Genomic DNA, 25,294 nt, shown 5'->3' with positions numbered 1-25,294 from the left:
ACAAGAGGCAACAGCTCCCATACAGGAGATTGGCTGGAGAAGTGCAAAGTGGAAATGGCAACTTCTGTATCACAGTTGCTATTAAAGTAACACAGTAATAAGAACATTATCTTGTGCTCCATACATTCACTGTAATGCCTGCAAATGGTGTTCAAATGCAATTGGGTCTAGCCTTGGGTAAAAAGGCGGTATGATTCTCAGTTTTTGTTTAGTAGGTTACTAATGACACCACTGTTTTGGGATTATGTGGCAAGGTTTTTCTAGCAGGAGGTCTGAAGTGGTGGCCCCTGTGAACAGAGCCCTGCAGCTCCCCCATGTCAGATCAGAGCTGGCTCCAGCTGCTCCAAAAGGGACCTGCTGCTGCCAGAGCTGAGCCATGAGTGATGCAGGTTGTGCCTCTGGGAGAGCAGATTTAAGGAAGGGAAACACTGCTGTGCAACAGCAGTTGGGTTAAAGAAGTGAGAAATGTGAGAGAAACAGCTCTGCAACCACCAAGGTCAGTGCAGAAGGAGGGCAGAAGCTGCCCCAGGTGTGGAGCAGAAGCTCCTCTGTAACCCATTAGAAGCCCGTGGTGGAAAAGCTGTCCCTCTGCAGCCCATGGGCACGACGCAGAGCCGATCTCCACATGCATTCTTGGAGGAGCCCGCAGAGCATCAGTGGATGTGGCCTGGAGAAGGCCACAGCCCATGGACAGACCCTGCAGGAGCAGTCCCAGGCCAGAGCTGCTGCCCCTGGAGAGGAGGCTGTAGTGGGGCAGTAGGGCTGAGGGAGCTGCCACCTGCAGGGACCTGTGCTGAAGCAGCCTTCTCCTGAAGGATGGACCCCATGGTAAGAAGCCATGTTGGAGCAGTGCTTGGAGAGCTTCAGCCTGTGGGAAGCCCAAAGAGAATCAGTTTGGGAAGGACAGCATCCTGTGGGACAGACACCACACTGGAGCAAGGGCAGAGTGACCACGAAGGAGTGGCAGAGATGAAGTGTTACGGACTGATCACAGCCCCCATTCCTCATTCTCATGCACCAGTCAAGGACAGGAGATAAAGTGAGTGGAAGAGTGGGGCAGGGAGATGTGTTTTTAGCTTATTTTTAGTTTATTTCTGCTCTAGTCTGTTAGCAGTAGGCAATAAATTACATTAAACTCCTTACGCTGAGTGTTTTTCTATGATATTAATTGGTGAGTGATCTCCCCATCCTTACCTCAGTTCATGAGCTCTTTCCATAGTGTTTTCTCCCTCTGTCCTGTTGAGGAGAGGGAGTGAAAGAGTGATGTGGTGGAGCTTAGTCTTCAGTGTGAAACCACCACAACATTCCATTTTTGTTTCTGAACAAAAGCAGAATATTTGGAATGAAATGTGAGCTCCTCTTCTGAGGATATATAATATTTGGGAGTAAATACAAATCTTAGCAATGTTTAGTAAAGTTGGAAATAATTATGATGGTCGAGCTTCAAAACATGTTTGATCAGTATGACTTAGATGTGTAACTAAAACTATTTGAACACAAGCACCTAAGGCTATTTTTAGGACAGAAGTTCTCATGCTGTACGAGTCTCTCATGACAGTTATAGCATCTGCTGGTTGGAGCTGTGCTGGAAATTCTTTTAAACTGGCCTGTGGTCTGAGGATTTAGTACACCCCATTGTCGTCCTAACCAAAATAATAGGGCAAATGCCCAGAGAAATGTAAAAAGTAATTTATCAAAAGGAGAGATTTCACCCTGACTACTGCAGGCTCAAAGTCTTCTTTTAAACCAGAAGAATCTCGGAGATGAAAAGTTCATTTATTCCCAGCTAGTTTCTAAATAATAATTTGCCACAGATTAGATACTTAATCCTGCTTGCAAGAAAAGCTACTGAATAGAAAGGCTTTCCTTTCACATTTCTATCCATTATTTAGTTCAAGTTAAGTACACATTAAATAAGTAAAACAGATATAATTACCTTTGGTCTCTGGGATGCTGATTCTCTGTTTATACAGGAAACACAAACAAGTGAACAAGCAAAACAGGACCACAGTTTTCACAAAAATTGAAAAATATTCCAAACAGAGCAAGTTCTGTGTGGCCATTATCATGTGCTACCAGGACCTGAGTTAAAACTCCAGTGACTACCATGGGGAGATTAAGACTCTTCTGGAATTCAGGAGAGTCAACTTTGTCCTCTTCAAAGACCTGCCTGGAGGAATCCCGTGGGTTAGACCATTGGAAGGTAAGGGTACCCAAGAAAGTTGGTTGATGTTCAAGGACCACTTCCTCCAAGTTCAAGACTGGTGCATCCCTGAGAGTAAGAAATCAGATAAAGGTGGCAGGAGACCCACATGGATGAGCAAGAAGCTCATGGAAAAACTCAAATGAGGATAATTGCCTTCTCTACATCTGTCTTTAATAGTCAGACCAGTTATCGTTGGGGTACTCTACCCTCTGACCTGGAAGTCTGAGGTAGGGAGAAGAATAAACATGCCACGATTTAACAGAAAGCACTAGAGACCTACTAGTCCACCTGGATTGTTATAAGTCCATAGGGCCAGACGGGATTTACCTAGGTGCTGAGGGAGCTGGAGGACGTGATTGCCAAGCCACTTTCCACCATCTTGTCAGTGGTCCTGGTCAACCTGAGAGGTCCAGCTAACTGGAGACTTGCTAATGTGATGCTCATCTATAAGAAGGGTCGTGAGGAGGATCTAATGAACAACAGGCCTGTCAGCCTGACCTTGGTGCCAGGAAAGATTATAGACCTGATCATCTTGAATGAGATCACTCAGCACATGTGGGACAACTGAGGGATCAGGCCCAGTCTGCACGGGTTCTTGAAAGGCAGGTCTTGCTTGACCAACCTCGTCACCTTCTATGACCAGGTGACCAGTCTGGTGGATGAGGGAAAGGCAGTTGATGTGGTCTACCTAGACTTCACCAAAGCCTTTGACATTGTCTCTCCTAGTATTCTCGTGGGGAAGCTGGCAGCCCATTATCTTGGACAAGTACACTCTTCGCTGGGTAAAAAACTGGCTGGATGGCTGGGCCCAGAGAGTGATTGAATGGAATTAAATCCAGCTGGTGACCAGTCACAAGTTGAGGAAGATCTGATCAGACTGCCTAGACAAACTTGCGCACAAATCCATGGGCCACGATGGGATGCACCCATGAGTACTGAGGGAGCTGGTAGAAGTGATTGCCAAGCCACTCTCTACCATCTTTGAAAGATCATGGAGATCAGAAGAGGTGCCTGAGGACTGGAGAAAAGCTAGTGTCACTCCAGTCTTCAAACAGGGCAAGAAGGAGGAAATGGGAAAGTAAAGGCCAGTCAGCCTCACCTCCACCCTTGGTGAGGTGATTGAACAGATTATTCTGGATGTCATCTCCAAGTAAGTGGAAGAAACAAAATCATCAGAATTAGTCAACAAGGATTCACCAAGGAGAAATTATGCTTGACCAATCTGGTAGCCTTCTATGATGTCACAACTGGCTGGGTAGATGAGGGGAGAGCAATGGATGTTGTGTACCTTGACTTCAGAAAGGCTTTTTTACTCAGTCTCCCATAGCATCCACCTAGGTAAGATTAGGAATTGAGGGATAGACAAGCGGACAGTGAGGTAGATTGAGAACTGGCTGACTGGCAGAGCTCAGAGAGTTGTGATCAGTGGCACAGAGTCTAGTTGGAAACTTCTAGCTAGAGGTGTTTCCCAGGAGTTGGTACTGGATCAGATCTTGTTCAACATCTTCATTAATAATCTGGATGAAGGGATAGAACGCCCCCTCACTAAGTTTGCTGATGATACGAAGTGAGAAGGAGTGGCTAGCACATTTGCAAGATCTAGACAAGCTGGAGAGCTGGGCAGAGCGATACCTGATGAGCTTCAGCAGGAGCAGGTGTAGGGTCCTGTAAATGGGGAGGTATATGCATCCCCATGCATCAGTGCAGGTTAGGGGCTGACCTGCTAGGGAGCAGCTCTGCAGAGAAGGACTTGAGTGTCCTAGTAGACAACAGGTTGACCATGAGCCAGCAGTGTGCCTTTGTGGCCAGAATGGCCAATGGTATCCCAGGTTTCCATCAGAAAGAGAGTGGCCAGGAGGTCGAGAGACGTGATTCTCCCCCTCTACTCTGCCCTGGTGAGGCCACATTTGGAGTAGTGTGTCCACTTCTAGGCTCCTCAGTTCAAGAAAGACAGGAAGACTCTCTTCTCCTCTCTCTCTCCTAGAGAGAGTCCAGCCAAAGGCCACAAAGCTGATTAGGGGCCTAGAGCATCTCCCTTACAAGGAAGTCTGAAAGAGCTGGAGCTGTTCAGCTTGAAGAAGAGATGATTGAGATGGGGCCAGGCTCTTTTTAGTGATGCCCAGTGACAGAACAAGGGACAATGAGTAGTCTGGAACATAGGTAGTTGCATCTGAACATGAGAAAAAACTACTATGACAGTGACAGAGCACTGGAACAAGCTGCCCAGAGAGGCAGTGAAGTCTCCTTCTATGGAGATATTTGGCTGCCTCAAAAGAAGTCTGGCCAGCAGGTCAAGGGAGATGATCCTCCCACTCTACTCTGAGCTAGTGAGACCTATCACCTGGAGTATTATGTCGAGATTCAGAGTTCGCAGTACAGGAGAAATATGGATCTGTTGGTGTCTGTCCAGAGGAGGGCTACGAAAATGATCCAAGAGATGGAACACCTCTCCTATGAGGACAGGCTGAGAGAGCTGGGGCTTTGGGGAGACCTGATAGAAGCCTTTCAGTATCTAAAAAGGGCTATAAAAATGAAGGGGACAGACTCTTTAGCAGGGTCTTTTGTGACAGGACAATGGGAAATGGTTTCAAACTAAAAGAGTGGAGATTTAGACCAGACATAAGGAAGAAGTTTTTTCATCATAAGGATAGTGAAACACTGGAACGGGTTGTCCAGGGAGGCAGTGGATGCCTCGTTTCTGAAGACATTCAAGGTCAGGCTGGATGAGGCTCTGAGTAACATGATGTACCTGTAGATGTCCCTGTTGGACAGGGGAGTTGGACTAGATGACCTTTAAAGGTTCCTTCCAACTCAAAAGATTCTATGATATTCAAATCCTGCCTGGACGCTTTCCTGTGTAACCTGCTCTAGGGAAACTGCTTTAGCAGGAGGTTGGACCAGATGAATTCCAGAAGTTCCTTCCAACCCCTACAATTCTGTGATTAGCAAAAGAACTGAAGACCCACTAAAAATAACCTGTGTGTGGTATTCCAGGGATGGAATTTATGACATTTAACATTAGCCAGTTAACATTAAAGAGTAGCTGTAGATTGTCATTTGAGGTTTTTTTCACTGTAGAGAGACAGGAATCTCTACAACATGACTCATCTCAGCCTAGAAGACATGCCTGAGAACAGTGAGATATTTTTGTTTTCAGGAGTGCCTATTTTTTTCCAGTGGAGAAAGAAAAGACTAACCCACTAGCTTAAATCTGATGCACCCAAAGCTAAATTTCATGTGGTTAAAATTAGGAAAATTGAATTCAGAGTTAAAAATCTAAAGAGATACAGTACTTTGCTGAACACCAAATATAACTCTAATATTGGCATACAGCCTCTTAGTCATTTGGAAAAGTGTTACCCTTTTATTTAATATGTGAATATCTTAGCTGTACAAAAAGGAGGAAATAAATCTAGGTAATTAAATAAATCATAAAGGCTATTCAAGTAAAGAGGATCAACTTTTTTTTCTCCATCTATGAATTACTACTTAAATAAGACAAGGTTTTGAGAAGTTGAACCACGCAGGTTGAGGGGCACAACATGCACAAAATGAAAACTGTTTGACCACTCCTGTCTTACACAAACATAAACATGGAAAGTTAGACAATTCACTTAAATAAATTCAACTTGACTCGTAATATCTTGACACATTTCACTGGGGGGAGAGGTGGGGTATAACTTACACAGGTCTTAAAAAAAAAGTTTAAAAAAGGACGTAGCAATGACTGTGGACTGAAGATTTACTAGAGACATTCCCTAACCATCTCCTGGAAGTCAAATTTCCATGTTCTATTTCTATTTATAAGAAAGGGAGGAGGAGGCTGGTGAGCCTCACCTCTGTGCCTGGAAAGATCTTGGAAGATATATTAAGGCACATGAGGGATGAGCAGGTGATCCGAGACAGCCAGCATGACTTCACCAAGGGAAGGTCGTGCCTGACCAATCTGGTGGCCTTATATGATGGAGTGAAAGCACTGGTGGACAAAGGGAAGGCAGCTGATGTAATCTACCTGGACTTCTGCAAGGACTTTGACATGGTCCCCCACCACATCCTTATCTCTAAATTTGAGAGATATGGATTTGAAGGGTGGACTATTCGATGGACAAGGAATTGGTTGGAGGATCACAGCCAGAGGGTTGTGGTCAATGGCTCTATGTCCAGGTGTGAACTGGTAATGAGCAGTGTCCCCCTGGGGTACGTCTTGTGTCTGGTTCTCTTTTACATCTTTATCAGTTATATAGAGGGGATTGAGTGCACCCTCAGCAAGTTTGCTGATGACACCAATCTGAGTGGTGTGGTTGATATGGCAGAAGGAAGAGATGCCATCCAGAGGGACCTTGATAAACTCAAAAGGTAGGCCCTTGTGAACATAATGAGGTTCAACATAGGAAAGTGCAAGGTTTTGCACTTGGGTTGAGGAAATCCCAGATAGACATACAAACTGGGAGAAGAACTCCTTGAGAGTAGCCCTGCTAAGAAGGACTTACGGATTCTGGTTGATGAAAAACTTAACATGAGCCAGCAGTGTGCACTTGCAGCCCGGAAGGCCAATGGTATTCTGAGTTCCACCATAAGAGGGGTGGCCAGCAGGGTGAGGGAGGTGATTGCCCCCCTCTATTCTGCCCTCGTGAGGCCCCAGCTGGAGTATGGTATCCAAGTCTGGGGTCTCCAACACAGGAAAGATGTGGAGCTTTTGGAACTTGATCCCTGAGGTTCCATGCAACCCAAGCCATTCTATGATTCTATGCAAACTCAATGAGAAAAGGCTTTCTTGAGATAATGACCATTTATCTCCCCTCACTGTGTGTTCTTGAGGGCCCCGTTTGTGTTATTTGTTGGGTAGCATCAAGCTGATTTAAACATTTCTGCATTTGTGCTGTTGCCAGAGACTAACATGATTTGGTGAAGCAGGCATGCGTCATTCATGTTTGTACTATTTGCACTGCATATGATTTTAAGGAGAAATAAAAGGCAAGAAGGAGCCAAGGGTGCATCTTGCCTCAGTAAATGCTTTTTCACTTTCCATTGATGGATTTTTTTATAAGACTTTGAGCTCAATTCAGTAATATTTAACACATATATTCTTATCTGTATTTAAAAAAAGGCTTTTGCACACTTACCACTGAAATGTTGTTGAATATTGTTGGCTAAGAAATTCCATGTAAACAAAGCTCTAATTATACAATAGAAGCGTTTCTTCTGTATATTATCAACAGTATTTCTAGGACAGCTGTCTAGCATTTAGATTTGAAATAAATACTAGAGTATTATGAAGCTGGCAAAAAGTTTGTCTTGTCTCCTGTCCTTCCTCTTTGTACCCTTCGTACCCTACTACACACTATAATACTTCCTCACAAAAAAAAAAAGTTTGTGATTAGCAATTGCAGAATAGTTTCAGTAAGCTTTTAGACTTCATAGAAGATAATCTTATCAAGGCTTCCTCTGCTTTTCTGAATCTGGTGATCTAAGCATCAGGTAGTTCTTTGCATCTTTGTGAAGAAAATTAAAACCCAAATTTTTAAACTTTCTGCGCAGTCATTAAATATTGTGAGCTTGTTTTTGTTTTTATAGAATCACAGAATCATGGAATGGTTTGGTCTGGAGGGGACCTTTATGATCATCTAGTTCCAAGGCAGGGACACCTCCCACTACACTAGATTGCTCAGAGCCCCATCCAGCCTGGCCTTGAATGCTTCCAGGGAGGGGAAATCCAAAACTTTGCTAGGCAACCTGTTCCAATGTCTCACCACCCTCACAGTAACAAATTTCTTCCTAATATCTAATCTAAATCTACCCTCTTCCAGTTTAAAACCCTTTCCCCTTGTCCTGTCACTAAATGCCCTTATAAAAAGTCCTTCCCCAGCTTTCCTTGTAGGCCCCCTTCAGGTACTGGAAGGCCACCATATGGTCTCCCTGGAACCTTCTCCAGGCTGAAAAGCTCCAGCTCTCTCAGCCTGTCCTCTCAGGGGAGGTGCTCCAGCCATCTGATCATCTTCATGGCCCTCCTCTGGACCAGCTCCAACAGCTCCATGTCCTTCTTGTGCTGGTGGCCCTAGAAATGATGCAGTACTCCAGGTGGGATTTCATGAGAGCAGAGTAGAGGGTCATGGTTGGCCTTTTGGGCTGCAAGTGCACGTTGCTGGCTCATGTTGAGTTTTTCATCAACCGACACCTCCAAATCCTTCTCCTCGGAGCTGCTCTCAGGCCATTTTCCTCTCAGCCTGTACTTACGCTTGGGATTGCTCTGACTCAGGTGCAGGACCTTGCACTTGGTCTTGTTGAACTTCATGAGGTTGGCATGGGCCCACCTATCAAGCCTGTCCAGGTCCCTCTGGATAGCATCCCTTCCCTGTAGTGTGTCAACTGCACCACTCACCTTGGTATTGTCTGCGAATTTTCTGAGAGTGCACTCGATCCCACTGTCCATGTTACCTACAAAGATGTCAAACAGCACCAGTCCCAACACCAATCCCTGAGGAACGCCACTTGTCACTGGTCTTCACTTGGACACTGAGCTGTTGACTGCAACTCTCTGAGTGGGACCATCCAGTCAATTCTTTATCCAGCAAGTGTTCCATCCATCAAATCCATTTTTTCTCCAATTTGGTGACCAGGATATCGTGCAGGACAGTTTTTTGGTCATTGTAGCAAAAATTCTCTGCTGTGTCAGAGGAGAATGTGGCATTCTGTTCTAATGACAATTAAATGTTCTCATTCAAAGGTGGGAACATTATGATTTATCTACCTTCTGTGCCCAGAGATTCCTAAACTTTCTGCTTTAGCTAAGGGAGTATCTTTCAAAATAATTTTCTTGACCTTTTAAATACCTCACTCTGTCTTCCTGTACAGAGCCTGCCAATACTAGGCCATGTGGTACTAGCTAGCAATGAAGGGCTAGTGTGTTAAGGCACAGAATCTCCTAACTCCGATTTTGCAGTCATTCACTACTATTAATCTCTTGGTGAGAATTAAACAGTTAGAAAAATACAAGCCTAGTTTTATTTCTCAATTAATAGACTATATACAATTAATACAGAACATACACTCAGGATTACACATTTCTAACATTACTCTAGAGACAGATTTGAGGTAAAAGAGAGCTGCATGGCATCTCTCATGCTAAGATGAGAAGGCTTAGTTTATTCTCACTCGTGTCCAGAGTAAAGGTCAAAAAGATCCCAGAAGTTCAGGGAACACAAGCGTGGCTGAATGAGGTAATTTAAAAAATTGTAATCGTTACTCATTGTGGGTACCTGTATCCTCCCTGAAGACATAAAGGTTCAGGTAAGCTCCAGTGATTCCAGTACCCTTTTCAAACTGGCCCTGAGATTTAGAGGTCTTTCCAAAATCTGTCTTTCATTTGCTTGCAGTGATGATTTGGGGCTTCACAAAACCAGATGATGCTGATTATGTTCACGTATGCTAAGCTGTGTATTCATATATGGACACACATGCACGTGTTCATGTAAGTGGGAAACAATTCAGCTGAAGAAAAGTAAGGCATCTACACTATATGAAATGCTTTAGAATTTAGGCAGGATAAGACTTAGAGGGAAGAGTATTTCTTCTGAATTGGCTACAGGAAGCCTGATGGAATATTGTATAACACCTACAATACCTCTGAGGACTTACATTTAAGTAACTGAATCCCAGATGAGGTATGAGGCAGAGCTGCTGACAAGAAACAGAAGTAGTAGAGATGCAGAAAGTAGAACAGGAATGAGGAAACTGGATATGCCAGGATCTTTGGGGTCATTCACTGACATTGGCACCAGATATTTGTTCAACAGTGTTCTTGCTTCTGCATGGTGTTATGCTTCCACTTAGGGAAGGAATCGAAAGAGTAAAACCAGGACAGGTGACCATGAACTACACTTAATAAAAAGAACTGATAAAAAAAGAAAGCTGAAAGTTTAGCATGCCAAATGGTGCTGATTCCACCTCAAAGCTAAGGCACTGCATGAGTCTCATATAATCTTTTCTTTACTTTGAGGCCTTCTGTCTATCTATGCTATCAAGAAAGTCATATCTCAGCTTAATGTGCAGCCTGCAACAAAGGGAGTGGAGATGTTAAAATTAAACTTTTTTTTCAATTGGGCTGCAATGACCTATTTATACATTTTCTTTCTCGCTAGCTAGGTTTTTTTTTTTTTTTTTTAACATTACAAGATGTACCTGGACTCTCTCATCTCTCTCTAAACTGTCTCCCTGATGTCCTGATCACTCTCTGATCTATTTCTCTTTCTCTTATCTGCTGGGTGGATGCTAATATGACATATCCAACCTCTAAAACAAACCATTTATTTTGAAAGCTGGCTATGTCAGAGTATTTGAAGCGTCAAACATTAAAATGAATGTATATTTAGATATTGGGTACATCATGTCTTGATATTAAATTATCTCCTGAAAAGTGGATTGATTTTTAAACTGACAGGATATACGTGTTGCTTTCTTGAATCTCTAGCACAAAGACAGACATGAGAGTAGACTAGGAAAGGTTCCCTCTGAAGCCGAGACAGAATTTCTTGAAGGGTATGAGTGTTTTCTTTATAAGTTCTTTTTCTGTGCTCAAGGAAAAAGATTCTGTCATTCTTTTCCATTATGATGTGACAATAATACATTTATCTTCTATGAGAGATACTTATCCTAGAGATAATATTTAATTAATGTGTGAAGAAGGAAGTTTAAGTGAAAAGGGTACTTTAAAAATCATATACATTTAATAACATTGGCATAGGCATTTCAAAGTCCTTTTTTCTTTTTGATATCTGGGCCATTTACATACATACATGCTGAAGCCTAATACTGTCAGTCTCTGAAGAAAAATGACAAACTAATATATATACTTTTAGAAAGATAGATTGAATGTCCATTCATGGTTATGACTGTGATTTTTTTTCTGCTTGAACTTTCCCTGCCATTGTTCACAGATGCAACACACATGAAAAAACAGATGCAACACATATGAAAAAACATCACACAATTCTTTGCAATATTCTAGACTCAAACTGGAAGTCTGAGTTATTTCTATTCCAGAACAACTCCTGTTTAATGTAGTACTTGGAAGCACGTGGGTCTGCATCTGGTTGGTTCTATCACTACAAACGCTACATGCCTTCAACTCAGTTGTTGGCTTACTCTCAAATGAGTCAATCAAATACTTCTGAAACCTTTTTCTCCTCTGTTTATGTAGGCAGCTTAGGAAAGACAATTCTTTTTCTTTTTGAAATTCTTCACAAGATATTACTATTATATCCGGACTCCTCATCCTTTGAGATTTCAAAACAAATGCTGACTGCTCTGCAGTCATAGGATCCCCAGACTTTATCTCCTCACTGGTATCTCTAGGACATTCACAATGACATGTCAAGACGACAGCCCTACAAGAAAGTCCAATGGCCTTTTGTCCATGAAGACTTGTGACTTCTAAGAAATTCCAAACCTTCCTGAAATAGTAGCAACACACTGTACACAAGTACACTGACTTCCACTTTTCACAGAGTGATCTCCTATGGCCTTTCTCAACTGCAATTCACAGAGCACTCTCTTGTAAGAAGCTTTGGACAGCCCAAAGGGGAAATGACAAAATTAAAAACAGTCTTGGATGCCATTCTCATGTTTATTTCTTATGTAGAGGGATTTCCATCAATTCTAGTTGTATGATGATGTAGCTTCAAATTATTCTCAAATTTGCCAACTCCTGAAGGCATGTAATGATGTAATATCCCTGAGCACGAAAATTCCACTGCTTGGGAAACATCAGTAATACAGAAAGGACATTTCTTGCCACCGTCTACATGCATCAACTCAATCCATTCCTTCGTTAATGCCATCTTAAGGGATTTTTGATGAACATGAAGACTTCAGCATTTACACTCAAGTTCCTCTGTGGTCAGATTCCTGGGAATCTAAATAGTCACCTAATGCTCCTGGACAGAGGTCCTAACTGCCAAATTCAGTCTTCTGGAATAGTAATGGTCAAAACTTCTCTATGTATGGTAAAATTTGTTTTCAGAGGCTGGACAAGGGCTTGGAATAAATTCCAACAGTAATAAAGCACTGTTCATCAGTTTACCACCATTGGTTTCACCACATTCTGCTGCAAAAGCTAAGCATGTTTCTGTTATCTGCCTTTCTCTAACATAAATGTCAGCAATATGAATCTTCGAAAAGATTTTTAAAAACTAGATGAGAACAAAACCTTAACTGCAAAGTGAAAGAAAACAAAACAAAATCTTAACAAAATGAGACAAAGCCAAATGCCCTTATCAGACACAGCCCTATACTACAAAGTTCTCCTTGGAAGGAGAAGACTGATTTGTGACAGTCAGTAGTCATGTTCTTAATACGTTACTGGAAGGTGATAAGACACAGTGATAAGAAGAGCAGTGTAAGAACTTCCACAGAGCAGAGATTTCATTGACTGTGATGTGTGTCACTGGTGATAACAATGAAAATTCGCCACGCTTATAACCACCTCATGATGCTGGGCAGATTACAGAAGTAGTAGGTGCATCTTTATTTACTGGTTAGCTTTCATGAAAATGGTAGGAAAAAAGATATGATAGTTACTTTGGCTTTCTCCTCCACGCAAGAGTAATTAAGAAGACACTGACAAAAGGACAGTATTTCTGACTGGAAAGATTTAATTTAGATCAGTGAATAACACTTTCAAGAATACCAAAACGCTTCAGGCTTTTAAGGCTCTCTACAAAGTGTTTTTACTACATGTAATACAGCATGCTACCAGACCCTAGAGCTAATGACTAATGAGCTAGATCCTATGTCACCTTGTTGAGAAGCAGGATTAATTAGTCTAGCCTTAACACCATACTACCAAGGCTTTTGGCTTCTGGGATCTGTGCAAAAATGGCACTGTTTGTGATACATAAATGTACTGTGTCTTGGAGTTGGCTTGCAGTGCTCTCTTACGGTACAGACACCTTCAAGCATGAGGACTCCTAACACTGATTGAGGGAAACTCGGGCTTTTATAGGTATATAAGTTGGTTTGGAAAGTAAGACTTAGACATCTCTGAAAAAAATTGTTAGAGATCCAAACTTTGACAGAGATCCAGGCAAGGGGCTATAGATCTGAAGTGTGAAGCTTGGCACTCAAAGTAAGATTTGATGCAATCTAAATGAAAGAAATTTCAGTGGCCTTTCTGGATAAATGCTGATAATTTTCAAGCTCGTAGGAATTTCAGTACACAATTAATCTTTTCTTGGTACATCTAATTGGAGACTGCAGCTGTAAACCAGTACAGCTCCAGTATGTATTTTGCAGTAAGGAAAAGTTCTACATTATTCTTAAACAATTGTGTTTCCCCTGCAGTTCCTATTTACAACATATAGGCTCTTGTCTTGGCGTTTTTTTGGAAAACTGGAATCTCCTCCACTTCAAGAGTTTTGACTTCAGGTCATCAGCTAGTCTGAACTACTCCATTCTAATACCCATTTTCTAGCAGTTCTGGAGGAAAGTGGTGTTGCTTCTACATTAAATTTGGCTTCTTTGTCCAAGCAAGTTTTGATCTTGTAATACTGTGATTCTGAAGCATTTTTGCAACCAATTAATTTTGGATTTTTTTTTAATGCTGGATTTTTTTTTATTTCCAAAGAGAAGGCTAGTTTTTCTCCATTAAATGTGGTGGCACCATGGTGTTTCAGAACTTCCTTCTGTGAACTAAAGAACTGAGTATCACTTTTCCACATTGCAGATGGTAACTGTTCTAAAATCCACAATTGTTTTTAAGAATGTGGATATCCAAAACCTACCAGTGATCACTGTCCAAACTGTACAAAACAGGCTAGCCCTCTTTTGTTATGGTTTAAATAAGCCTACTCTGTCTACCTTCCTATTTCAGTGAAACAACCAGTTTACATGACCTGAGACTTTGGTCCATACATTTTTACATTTATGTCACTATGGCTGCAACTGAGGTAAGACAGACTCTCCAGTAAAATTAAGACACAGTCAGCAGAAGCATTAAAAGAATTGTTTTTTTTATTCAAATCCACATGGGAGTTAATTAAACAAACAGACTCCTTGATGTTTATCTGTAGAGAGGGGAAACCAACAGAAAAACAAATCTTTTCTTACAACTGACCTTTTCTTTTAGAGTGCGCCCTTTTGTTCCTGTGAACAGCCAAGCTGCGTGTACTCTGCCCAGTGAAACTTTGAGAGTAAAAATAGAGAGTAAGACTCCACCCAGCAGTAATTTAATGTATTAATATGAAGGTCTGTCAAAACAGATTCTCCTGGCAAAGAGTTTCCCAAGGAATGTTCTTAAATATTATTATTATCTGAGTGTTACATTAACCCTTTCTAATAATTCCTTCAAAACATGTCTCTTTTATTATCTCAGGCTTCTCATTTAATTTCCTTAGTATATACCAATCTGATATCACCTATTCAGATTTCTGTCAATCTTCACTTTGGGAAGACATTGTTAGTAGCCACCATTTAAACAATTATTGTTTAGTTTTTGCTAAGTACAGTTAGATGTTGTGAGGGCTAAAATATTAGTGCTTAACATGTATTAGAGTTGCATAGCTGAACCAGATGTAGCAATGATAATGATTGTTGAGAGGAAGAGCTGATGGACATAGCACACCTGAAGAACAGTATGAATTACACATATTCAAAAGGACTTCAAGGACTGACTCTCATTACATGTCTTTGGGCCTCCTAGAAATTCTGTGACAGTTAAAGTAAAAAACAAAAACAACAACAACAAAAAAAACCAAAACAGAAGTAACAACCGTTATCCTGCATTTAAGTCCTAGAAGGAGGCCCACTTTGCATTCCCAATGACAGCTGCCGATTTTGTGGTTAGGGAAAAACAAAGTCCAGGTCACATGCCAGTCTCTAAAATATCTTCTTGGAGAACATTACTAATTTTGTAGTATTGTTTATACTACTTTGCATAGATCTTTATATTAGACTGCAGATGTCAAGACATTCTTGCAGCTGTGGCTCAAGAACGCTGGAAGTTTTAGAAGTAGCTTTTTATATGCATATACTCATTTCCTTGTCACAGCCTATTCTACCAGCAGAACACAGAAACAAACAAACAATAAAACACAGTGAATACAGCAAGGTAAAAGTAGTAATGTGTATACCTCTACAAAAAAGAATATACTATTGTCACAGAATATGTACTTCAAAGTGATTTAAAATAAACAGTGTAAATCCTTGTAAAGCTATACATTTCAATATCAGAATATCTTTGATTTAGCTGAAACTTGATCATAATCAGCTGAAATTAAACTAAAACAAACAAACAAATTCACATTCCACTGTTTTTTCTCATCAGTTAAACTAAATTGGATTAAACTTCTCAGATTTTAAAAGTGTATTTTCCATTGGAGGTGAGAGAGTCCCAACTCAGCACTATCAGAACAGAAAGAAAAAGCTAACATCACCATTTACCACACAATTTTGAAATTAGCTCATTCTCCAAAAGAAGGCAATGGTCTCGTCTGTGAGAATTAGTTGGTCCTAGCACCACAGCCTATCATGTATTTCCAGACTATGGCCTCAACCACTTTAACTAAGACAAGACGGCTGCTATGCTTAGGACTATAAATTCAGTTTGCAAATAATTCTTACCATGTTGAGGAAAAAAAAAAAAGAAAAAAATCAACAAAAAACGCCCCCAGAAAACGGTGAAAATAATACTGTCTACATGTACATATATAATAGTTGGCAAGGCAGAATTTCCCTTCTGAATGAGAGATACTTTAGTGCTTTCCAAGCCAGTCCACAATAAGGACAATGCTGTTTTTTAAAATCCTATTCCTTGTTTTTATTGCACATGACATATTACATTGTGCTGCAGAGTACGTGGTGATGATAAATTCCCTGGTTATTTAATTGTGATCCTTCAAAAGATTTGAAAGGGAGCACTTTATTTCCATTTCTTTAATTTACTAGTTCTTTAGCTGATGATTTTATTAACCCTTGTGTTTGAGAACTGATGCTTAACAAAAAAGAAGAAAAGGCCCTTGGCAGTATTGTGAGGGCCTGGAACTGAATAATGCACTTTAATAATGAGGGATAGAGCTATGGCTTTTGCTGATGGCTGTGACCGGCTCTGTGACCTGATTATGTCGCAGAGTGTCAGCAGCTGAGACACTACAAAAGTGAGCGCATCCCATCAAATCTATCTCCATTGTAATCACTCGCTCTGCTGAGAGGCTTGTTAGGAGCAGGGAATCCATCAGGCCTCATTAGCACCATTTACCATCAAGAAGCTCAAAGAGCAAACGTGTACCCTCTCATCAGAATAATGAGAATCAAAGTACTCCTATTATCTAATTGGATCAACAATGCCTCTCTCTCCATTTAGTTTTCTAAGATACTTGTGGACTACAGCTCTCAAAAATTAGTTATTCTTGCTAATTGCTGGGGTAGAACTGTCCAAGGTTTTTCATATACAGAAGATTTTTGTATCTAAAGAGCAAGTCATGGGCACAATGAAGGCTGAGTTCCTTCAAGGGCATGCTTGGATTCTATGGATGCTATCTCTGTTAAATTTCTTGTTCAGCTGAAATATGCACTGTACAATTACACCATACTTAAACCCTTTTCTTATTAACCTACCAGGAAATACAGTGTATTGCTCTCTTTAACCACAAAACAATTCATAACATCAACAGCTCTTGTCATACTACTTTTTCACTCCTTAAGGTAAAAATGGTATTTTGTAACTGTTGAATGAGGATTAATTTTTTTTTCTCCCAGTTAAACAGCTCACATCTTTCTAAAAATGAAACCGATCTTACACAGCAGCCGTGGTTAAATGCATTTGATTCTGCTGATGTCAAAAGACTTACGTGAATGTAATTGATAGACAATTTAGTTCTATGTTTTAATCAAGTAAAAACTTGCTTGTAGGTAGCATTTATAGAATCCAGATGCATCAGCCACATTTCCATATTTTTATCAATCCATCTCTTTGCAAAAGAGCTAAAAAAACTGTTAAAATAAACATATCATGTACTTAATAGACAAAGGAAACACACTCAAGTCTCAATATTTCCATTGATTTGCAGATAAAAATAGAGGAGTTTCTGGTTCTTATAAGGAATTGAAGTGCAGAAATGGAACTATGATCCTACTATTAGGGCAGGCTGACGCTGAAGGGTGCAAGGCCTCACTTTGAAATCAGAGTGTATCAACTGACAAGGTAGATTCTAGCATTTCTGCTACCCTTGCCTTTACACTTAATATATAAAAGCCCAGTCCTGCAAACGCTTCCTGGAAAGTGCTGAGGGCAAACAGAATATAAGCAGTGTTACATGGGCCAATAGCTCTTCATAATATGCCTCTGAAAATGAAAATTTGATTTAGAGTCTTCTATCTGTACTATATCAAATTAATCAGGTGATCTAGACATATTATTCCAATGGATTAGATCTCCTTTCTACAGTAGTCTTGGAGAGCTCTGGTATTACAGTTCATATTGCCATCCAAAGGAACAACAAATCATATAATCATTGTGAAAGCAAGAATGAAAATATTAACAAATGCACAGCATAAATATTTGTTAAATATATATAATTTTTTATTGAGATTGTAAGAACTCTTAGGCTATTGGGAATTAAGGCCATGCCATATGTCATTTAAAAGATCATTTCCCTAAATTTGCCATAGGATCTTTGATTTGACCTACAGCTTCCTGTCTCCTGGGTTTACTGATCATTATATATTTAGCCAGACAGATGGACATTAATAAGCCCTGACTTTCTATAAAAGGAGCAGCATATAATTACAAAGACTGCACATACAAGCAGCCTGATAAGTCACCCAGCGTTATGGTTGCAGGAAGGAATTTTGGGTGTCACACTTGCGATTCTTTGAAGAAGGCAATGTTCAAAGGGCAGATTCTTAACACATCATGGAAATACAGCTCCTTAATGAGGTCCAAATAGATCATTCACAAATTGAGGCATCTCACGTTACCATTCACTTATGTTCTCAATTTTGAAGAAACAAAGCAAAGACCTTTCAGTCTTTGCTTAGCTTCTATTATTTTATTTGCAAGGAACGTAATTTAATTTATGGAATGTAATTTAAGTATACTGAATAGTCCTGTTTTGCAGACAGATAATTTCAGAAGTGTGCTGTAAGCAATGTGGTTTTACACTGAATATTATAAAAAAATTGGTGTTATTTTACCTACTTAATATTTATTTATATTGCAGTGATATCTGCAGTACTGATTATAAATCAAGAAACATTTGTAAAAATAAGTAATAAAAAGACAACCCTTAATTAAAAGAGCTAGTCAGTCAGATTCTGTAGTTTCATCCAAAAATAGTGGAATATTCTTCCTTTCTGTGTAACCTGTGGAATTATTGGACTTCATATTATATGTGGAATAAACAAGGCTCAGTCTGATGGAATCTGTAGTTTCATTCAGTAATATAGTCACAGTAGGAACTTTTTTTAAACATGCAATGAATGTCTACACTTTATTCATGTTTTCTAGGAAGAACATATAAAGGAAAAGCTACTGAATAACTAGTCTGGGTTTATATCTTCAGCTCTTACAATGATCACTTTTGGTGCCAAGTGCCTCATGTGAGTGGTGATTGTGAACCATCTCTGGAGCACAGATAGAAACAAGCAGGTTTGTAGGTTGGAGCTGATCTGAGTATGAGTTATAGGTATTATAACCAACTTCTCTTCCAAACCAATACCCCATCCCTCCAGAAATCTTAATAGGCTTTTGAGAGCCTCCATTTAAAGCTGGCTGCATAAAATGATCCTTTGATGAAAAGGGATTGAAACAAGGGTTAAAGTAGACATTGAAAGGTTATTGTAGAGGGCACATTGTTCATACAATCCTCCTTTAATATGTGTGGTGTGCACCTGCGATAAGATGATTCATTAGATAAGGCCTCACTTTGACAAGCTCCATCGTTCAACCCTCGGGGTAGTGATGGAACAATTCTGCACCCACCCAGTAAATATAACAAGGTCAGCATTTTTTTTTTTCCTGGGACTTAGATGGGGATAGTGAAGCTCAGGATGCATCTTTGTTTATGAGTTATGCTAAAAAATGGGGCACATTCTATAAAGTACTGTCTTTGATTTTCAATGGGCAAAATTTGAAAATACACCCCCTGTTCCAATTCAATAACATGACAATGGAAAATTATCAGGAAAAAAACCATACTTTTCATGGGTTTTTTTTGTTCCCTACAGAAAACAGTGAGAGTAGAAACTAAACTTTCACATATCACACAAGCTGCATCATTGCAATAAATGTTTACCAGGGCCTAACAACCACATAAGCACTCCTGATATCACTGGACACCTAGTTCGTCAGGCTTAGAATAATGACATACAAATTACTCAGTTATCTGCTCCAGTCATAAATTATACTGACAGATTTGCTACAGCAATTTTATGCAAAAAAATAGTTGTGCTAATATCATTTCTAGTAACTGAAATAAAGAATGACAGTGGCCACAATATGAAAACTACTTAAGCATGTTGCATCAATAGAATTATTTACATATATGAATTCAGATGCATATATTTCTGGATCATACTAAGATCAAAACTGAAATACTTCATAACAAATAAGAATATCTCAAATACAAGTAGTATACAATTCATATTTTAGACACTCTATAAACTTTGCTCAAATTTCTGTTCAGAAAATTTTAAAACAAAAGTTTCTTCTGAATTTGCATTGCAGACTGATAGATTCACTGCAAATTGCTTGATTTAGTTAATCAGCAAATAAGAAACCCACCCAGTTAAATTGATCACGGATATCTCATTAAAATTTAACTTGGGTTCCTTTACTGAAAGTATTTAATACCTTAGTAGAAATGGTTCACAGTGAAGTAATACCAAAATGCTACAGTTTACAAAAAGTCTTGTCTTAATAGCACAATAGCATATTTATATAGTTGTCTGTTACTACACCTGTACAAGTGGAACAAGATATCTGGTACATTTATTGAGAATCACAGGGTTACTGGACTTTCAAATATTGTATTATTGCACTATTTTGATGTTTTCAAAAGGTTGGATTTGAAACAAAACAAAACAATCTCTAATCCTTTTCCAGCTTGAAAAGGGTTTCCATCAGTGCCTAACTTATTTCCACTTCTCAGACTTCCCATTTCTTCCCTTGTCTGGCAAATCAATATTTATTTACCTTCAATATGTGCACTTTTAAATTGCTGTCATACAAGTGGAACTCATTTTGGTCCCAAGATCAGTCTGCCATCAGAATTCACTGCTTCCTCCATCTTCTACTCACCTGTCCTTGTGCATTAGTGACGAGTTGACCTGTGACCCCCTGAAGACTGGAGAGGGCATTGCCAAAAGCCTGGGAGCTTGCTATTGAGCCCATGGCTGCTGCTGCTGCAGCCGCTGCTGCTTGACTTGCTAGTGGATTGTTAACCAGCTGAAAAAAGAAAGAAAAGATCATGAAGAAACCCTTGACAAACACAGAAACGCAGAGTACTAACCGAATAAAACAAAGGCGATTGTGCTCACATAGGGAAAAATAATCTGGCTACTCAAAGAGCTTGAGTAGTTTTGAGGGGTTCTTATTTCTCAGGTTCTTGTCTCTTTGACAACAAATGGTTTCAAAACAATCCAGAGGAAGTTACATGTTAAAACTGAAGGATAAAGCTTCCTCTTTAAAAAAAAAAACATTTTTTTCTTGTGAGTTCTGCGTGTTGTATTTCTTTAGGTTCTACATTCTAATGTCACAGATGTAGCAGCTTAATCTTTCTGTTTACAGCAATTAGTGAAAAATTAGCATTTTATTTGAATGCGAGAGGGATATTTGCTTGGGATATTTAGAAGAGAGACTAACTAAAGTCCCCAAAATGAAGAAAACCTGGAGCTCCTTTTAATTTATATCATTAAAGATTCAGACTCAACATCTAGGTAAATCATAGCATGAGTCTCAACTCTGTGATTAAGTTCAATAGAAATCAACTACAAATTCAAAAATGTCTATTCTGGATTGCAAAATCTGTTGAAAAGTTGCTAAGCAACTTGCTGTTTGTCAGCTGCAAATGATTAAGACTGACATAGGTAAGTTTTCAGGAAGTGAGTTGTAATGCCCAGTTCAGTCTGGTTTACCCGGGCGCTCCATATAAAGCACAGAGCACACCCGTGGCTTTACTCTTTTCTATCACCACTTAAGTTTATCAAACATGTGAAAGGTGTGTTCCCCTGTCAGAATGAAATGTCCTTTGGGAGATGCCTTGTTCACTGGATCATTTTAAATTTTATATTTTTTCATCCTCTTCTGAGAATGAACAAATTTTCAAAAAAATGCTGGGAACTTTTCCTTAGGCTGATGTGAAAATGCAGAAGCTAACTCAGAAAAACTTGACATTTGAGTTCAAATTAAAAGGAGTTCCAAGTCTTTACATGAAAAGAAAATTTACAATCCTATAGAAATGGAAAGTCACAGACCCAGTTAGGGATGTGCTCTACAGACAGGCTCTGCTTCAAAATAGGCTATAAAAAATTAACCAGTGATTAGAAGATGTTTTAAGCATGTTACAGATATGAGGAGTGTGTATGTTATTGATGTTTAGAAGCTCATCAGTAGAAGATGTCAGATATGGTTATAATCTATGCTTATAAGAAACCTACTTGTCTGTTGAACGTTACGAAATCTACAACAATTGATTGGTCATACATTAAAACATCTATTAATCATTCATTAGCCCTTCATGAAGTATTTATAAATGGAACCTTGATATAAAGTGTTGCCTAAAGGGGTGCCTTGGGCACATCCAATCCCTCTAGAAATTGTAAAGTAAATAACTAAATAAAGATTAGTAGCAGTGCTAGACAGAAAAGATGACATTGTTGGAGGAAGTGTTTTGATTTGGAAAGAATTGTTATATGTATCTCCAAAACCAGCCCGCTGTACCCCATGGCAAGAAAACCAAGCAGGAATAAAGTACAAAGGGGGAAACAGCAAAAAACTACTTGATTAGGAGTCTTGAGGAGCTGCGGAAAAAAGCAAAGATGAGCACAACCACTGAGGCAAAGTTCAGTCTCTGAGTATAGAGTGCAGACAATTCCATTGCCTGTACAAGGTGTGAGCCCAGATGTAGGTGAGTGCAGCAGATAACAGATAGCAGAATAGATAAATCTGCCTATTTCTTGTTCAAAACAGATACATTTATTTATTCCCCAAATTAGAAGCTGGTAAATTCTGTCTTCCTCTATACCACTTTGTGGCCAGCAGTGGAACTTGGGGTAACCACCTTCAATCTGTAAATATTTGGAGAAAGGTCAGCAGCCAGACTGTATGACTTTCAGAAAAGGCCTTCCCAGTCGACACCCACAGATTTCTGCTTCTATGATACTACAGCATCTGACTATAAGTATAAATAATCTTTGCACAGTTATCTGACATCAGCTAATAAAATACACCAGCTTCTGTAGTTTACCTCTTCAGTCGCATCTAGGAAATTGTTTGCGGAGCATATGTAAACTTGTGAATCTGGAAACTGCAAAGGGTTAAAACCTTTTAAAAATCAGACTATCATCTCCCAGAATCTTCTTTTCATTTTTTTTTTCTGCTCCACTTTTCAAAAACGGTACATTTTCAAATACAACAATAAAATTTAATTACAGCAAACCCTGGAGACACTCAGGATTGCTTTTAGTTGCATCATAGAGATAAGCTACTTATTAAAAATGATGGCAGAAGCTATGATATGCATAGGTTCCCTGGGTAGTACTATGTTCCAGGAAAAATCACAGTGAATGGGCCAGCTCACAGGATAAGAGTCTTCCAAATGCATATAAAAACATCCCTATCTATTCATAAGTCTGATTAAGAAGAGGAGATACATTTTTCTTTGAGTGTTTTGGAAGCTGTTGACTGCAAGTTACACTTTACTAATTTGACCTCTTCTGTATCAAGTGCTAATTGGGGATGGAGAAATCCATCTCATTTCATTACATCTGGACCTCAAGGTAACTTCTGACATATTTTATCTTGCTCTCAGTTTAAATATAATATATATTTAATATATATTTTAATATATAATATATATTTTATATATATATTATATATATTTATATTATAATATATATTTTTATATATATATAATATATCTCTCTGACTTGAGAGATTTATTCCATTTCTCAATACGGGTTGGATCCCTGCGAACACTTAATAGAAATACGAGAAATATAAAGATGAAAGATCCCACAAGATGATCTTTTTATTTTGTTTCTGTATTTAAATAATGAGTTCATTTGGAGCTGTCAATTCCAGTGCCAAAGCTTCTGCTCCCACTCAAAACACCAACCATAACAGTGATCTCAGAGGAATAGGCGAGTTTTCTCAAGGATGCCTCTGTTAATGACATGATTATTTGGAGAAGTAAACTTTATGAGGAAGAATCTGATAATAACCGAGTAGCTTCAGTACATTTTTCTGACTTCCCAAAGCAGAACTTTTAAAGGAAAATTGTTTTGCTCTAACACAGCGTAGGAGCCATTCTACTGCAGGAAACAGAACTCACACAAACAAAACTACCCTGTATAATGATGGAGAAATGAAAGAGGCACTACTTTAAAGATCCAAAAACTGACACGTGATGTGAGATTTTTTAAGCTTAAGAAATAGTCTTCTTAAGGAACAATTTCAAGAAAAGTGTGGTAGAGTCACTGCAAAAAGCAGCTTCTTGAGAGCTATAATTACTTTTTTCTTCTGGAATAATGTTTTCTCCCCCTTTTTTTTCCAAAGCCAACTAAATATCTTGGTGAATTTGCTGTGAGAAACTGAACAACTGTTCATGTATTGCTGAATACAACATTGGATGTGATAGCCTAGGCAGTAATTTTACATTTCTCTTTAAAGTGCTTATCCTGTAGAATTTTCATTCCATTGGTTTGGCAATGAAAAAAAAATCATTTTTACTCATTACGATATCAGTCATTCAGCAAATGTATAGAGAAAAATAGATCATTTCACTGATGAAATGAAAAGCCAAAACATTTCAGAATACCAGAGCATTACGTGAAAAAATGTGACTGTAACCTGAAAGGTAAGGTCACTTTATGTAATGTTAGTATTAGAATAAAGTTAGATCTTGTAGCTTTTCTAAAGAATATCTTGGAGAGCCTAAGAGTGAAGATATTCTATCTGAATGCAGTAACAGTGGAGGGAGGGACATATTGTGGAACAACACCAAGTATACCTTCTTAGTAAAACTAAGAGTATCTGTGTTTTCCAGGAAGGCTTTTCTCATATTTTTGTATACCTCCTAGTTAGGAAATTAGTGTAGAAAAGCAAATATGTTTGATTAGAGATTGACAGATCCTCAGTTTCTTATGTTCTCAGGCAATCCTTTCACTAGAAAGCTTCACACAAGATCAGCTGCATTTGCCTAAACCAATGTTCTTCAAGGGACAGCAAACCCCTTTGATTTAAATAACCTCAGAAGTCGAGAAAAATTTAGCAATGGCTCTCAATCAGAAACACATGACAATTTTCTTTTCTATCCAGACTACGTGAAAAATGAACATAGAAATGAAATCTTTATTAGCACTGCATTTCCTTTTATAGGAATCCTTTACTATGAACTTATGCGAACTGTAAGTTTAGATTATGAGAAGAACTACACAATGGAGCAGTTGTCCACCCTGCAGTCCTTGGAGGATCCCACACTGGAGCAGATGCGTATTTCATGATGGCAGCTGTGACCTGTGGAGAGCCAATGCCAGAGCAGGTAAAAGTGTGCAGAGGAGGGAGCTGTTACAGGCGGACCATAGCCCCTTGACCCTTGCAGCACTGGCTGGTGGAGGCAGGAATGAAGGAGCAGAGATGAGCTGGGCATGGTGGGGAGGAAAGGTGTTGCTTTAGTGTTGGCCTTTTTGTTTCTCACAATCCAAGTACACTTTCACTGGTAATAAAGTAATTTTCCACAAGTTGATGATTAGAGGGCTGGAGCACTTCCACTATGAGGACAGGCTAAGGAGGTCTTCAGCCTAGAGAAGAGAAGAGTCTGAGGAGACCTTATAGCAGCCTTCCAGTACCTGAAGGGGTCTACAGGAAAGCTGGGGAGG

The 25,294-nt window shown here is 39.4% G+C and overlaps 1 protein-coding gene across 1 annotated transcript in view; it reads right to left on the bottom strand.

Annotated features, from left to right (window-relative positions):
• The window catches only part of POU6F2 (POU class 6 homeobox 2), a 64,783-nt gene extending 39,718 nt beyond the window's left edge, over nt 1-25,065 (bottom strand). Inside the window, exons 1-3 of the mRNA XM_021386363.1 lie at nt 24,988-25,065; nt 20,496-20,642; nt 18,767-18,983 (exon numbers count right to left, since the gene is read on the bottom strand). Coding sequence (XP_021242038.1) covers nt 18,767-18,983; nt 20,496-20,642; nt 24,988-25,065 — 442 coding nt within the window. The remainder of the gene's footprint in view (nt 1-18,766; nt 18,984-20,495; nt 20,643-24,987) is intronic.

This window comes from Numida meleagris, chromosome 2 (assembly GCF_002078875.1).
Source record: "Numida meleagris isolate 19003 breed g44 Domestic line chromosome 2, NumMel1.0, whole genome shotgun sequence".
NCBI classification, from domain to species: Eukaryota; Metazoa; Chordata; class Aves; order Galliformes; family Numididae; genus Numida; species Numida meleagris.
The sequence above is the reverse complement of the archived record's forward strand: the minus strand, read 5'-3'. Positions and strand labels throughout refer to the sequence as shown.